This window comes from Daktulosphaira vitifoliae, unplaced genomic scaffold, assembly GCF_025091365.1.
Source record: "Daktulosphaira vitifoliae isolate Bord-2020 unplaced genomic scaffold, ASM2509136v1 Scaffold_1, whole genome shotgun sequence".
Lineage (NCBI taxonomy): Eukaryota > Metazoa > Arthropoda > Insecta > Hemiptera > Phylloxeridae > Daktulosphaira > Daktulosphaira vitifoliae.
The window spans coordinates 64,747,989-64,750,327 of record NW_026099572.1 but is presented as its reverse complement, the minus strand read 5'-3'; the positions used below and the strand labels follow the sequence as shown (position 1 = coordinate 64,750,327).

General features: G+C 45.6%; 1 protein-coding gene across 1 annotated transcript; it reads left to right on the top strand.

The window, feature by feature from the left end:
* The first annotated feature begins 1,652 nt into the window (after positions 1 to 1,652).
* On the top strand, positions 1,653 to 2,336 carry LOC126894996 (uncharacterized). The gene has a single exon (XM_050666447.1). The coding sequence runs from the start codon at positions 1,653 to 1,655 to the stop codon at positions 2,334 to 2,336; it is 684 nt and encodes a 227-aa protein (XP_050522404.1).
* The last annotated feature ends 3 nt before the right edge of the window (positions 2,337 to 2,339 follow it).

The following is a 2,339-nucleotide window of genomic DNA, read 5'->3' as shown; positions in this document are numbered from 1 at the left end:
CTGCTTGCTAACAGCGAATAGGCCCCCCTAACCCAGCCATACCAAGTGAAAGGGTTGCTAACTTGTCACAGGGTAGTTAGCCGAAAGGTAAAGTGACCATTGGGATCTTCTATGGCACCTGGCGCACCATAGAGTATACAGCCTTATCACAGTATCGAGCTCTGCTAAGACGGACCTTTATTTCTCGACTTATATCTTATAGTTCTCGTGGGAACTATATGGACAAAAACATAGAAAAACCACAAAACAACGAACTTGTGACGATCAGGGATCCTACGGACAACCTGTCGGAACAAGATCGTGAACTGGCGACTCTTCGCAGAAGAATCGCCGAACTTGAAGGTCTCAATGCCAACAACGGGACACTTGGTGAACCGTCTACTAGCAAAGAGACAGCAACGTCAGCAAATGCAGACCAGGAATCTCAAGATCAACTGGGAGCAGTAGCTGACAAAATCGAGGGTCTAAAACTTAGACCTGAGAAACTGAGCGGCAGTCAGAGGCGCAAGCTGAAGAGGAGCCGAGCAAACATGGAGGGGCAGAAGAACCTACCAAAGGAGGGAGACAAGGGAACCGATGACTTGAAAAAGTCAAAGGGAACCGGAGCTCAAAAACCTGAGGACAAGGTTCAAGAACCTCCATGTAAGAAAACTCATTGGGTACCAACCTGCAGGGACGTGGTGACCGATGATAAAAAAGTGGCTCTGGTCCTCGCAGGCAACCCCACTAACAAGTTGACCACAGAGCAGGGGCTACTTATTGAGTCTTGTGTTGGAGACTTGATACTGTCGGGTACTGATGGAACCGACGTACCAAGGTTTGAAGACACCAGACTCACTGATGGAGCACTTGTGATCAGTGCAGCTCAAGAGAGCTCTCTTAAGTGGCTCACTGACCATGTCAACTTGATAAAACCTTGGGACGGTGCAGAACTCCATTTGGAAGCCTACAACCCGATCAAGTATAAACGGATGGTCACTCACATACCAGGGCTGCCAAAAGAGTCCAAGAAGATCTTGGAAATTTTGGCAAAACAAAACCCAGGGCTGAACACGGCGATCTGGAAAGTCCACCATGAGACAGAGGTTGGCCCGAAAGGACAAACTTTGTTCCTAAGTGTGGACGAAAACAGCATGGTCAAACTGGAGGAACTGAAGCGCAGTCCATATTTTGGAATGGGTAGAGTTTGCTTCACAGATTATGTTGCCAAGCAGCCACCAGCCCGGAAGGATGTGAAAAAATTCACACCTCAAAAATCTGGGAAGAGGAAGGCTGAGGAATCACCAGTGCCACTCGGGAAAGGAGGTAAGGCACAGGTAAGGGGCAAACGGACACACTTTACTCCTGTCTCGAAAGGGAAGGGAGGAAGTGTGTTACGTAAGGGAAAGGGACCCAGGAAACCGCCACCCTCAATAACGGCCACAGCTGAGGGGAACCTCTCCACGGATCCAAAAGGAAATGTGGAGAGCGAACCCATGGCACGGTCGCCACCTGAGGACGGTGGTGGGACACCACCCACAGGGGGGGTTGTGTGACACAGGGACTGTTTCAGACACCTGTATCACACCCAGTACAGCGTGCTTCTTAAGCGTCAACATCAGTTTTTCTGAATGGCTGACAATAGAATTCAANGTCAACATCAGTTTATCTGAATGGCTGACAATAGAATTCAATTCACGCAAATAAACCTGCATCACAGTAAAGGGGCCAGTAGTGTATTACTAAGGACCCTAACTGAGAGGCATACAATACCCTTACAAATAGCACTTATTCAGGAACCATGGATAAATGGGGACCAGATTAAGGGGCTCAATCTAAGGAATTTTAAACTGTTTCATAAACAAGCAGATAAACCAAGAACTTGCATTTTGGTTAATAATAAAGTTAAAGCCAGCCTGATACTTAATCTATCAAGTGCAGACTTGACTATTATTAGAGTAACACTAAATGATGGTAAAAACATTATAGTAGCTTCAGGATACTTACCATATGAGGTCACAGACCCAGGTAGGGACCTAACTATGCTCTTTAATTATTGCAAAAATGAAAAATTAGAACTAATCCTAGGTATGGATGCTAATGCACACCACACTTTTTGGGGGAGCAGTAATATCAACCAAAGAGGAGAGGTTATAATGGATCTATTACTGACTACAGACCTAAGTATACTGAACAGAGGTAGTAAACCTACTTTTGTTATCAGAAACAGGCAGGAAGTCATTGATCTAACAGTTCGTTCAAAAGGGTTACTTCAAAAGATATGTAGCGACCAAAACATACGCAACGAATATTCTCGAATGTTCTCGTTATCAAAAACCTTCGAGAAACTTCGATAACGC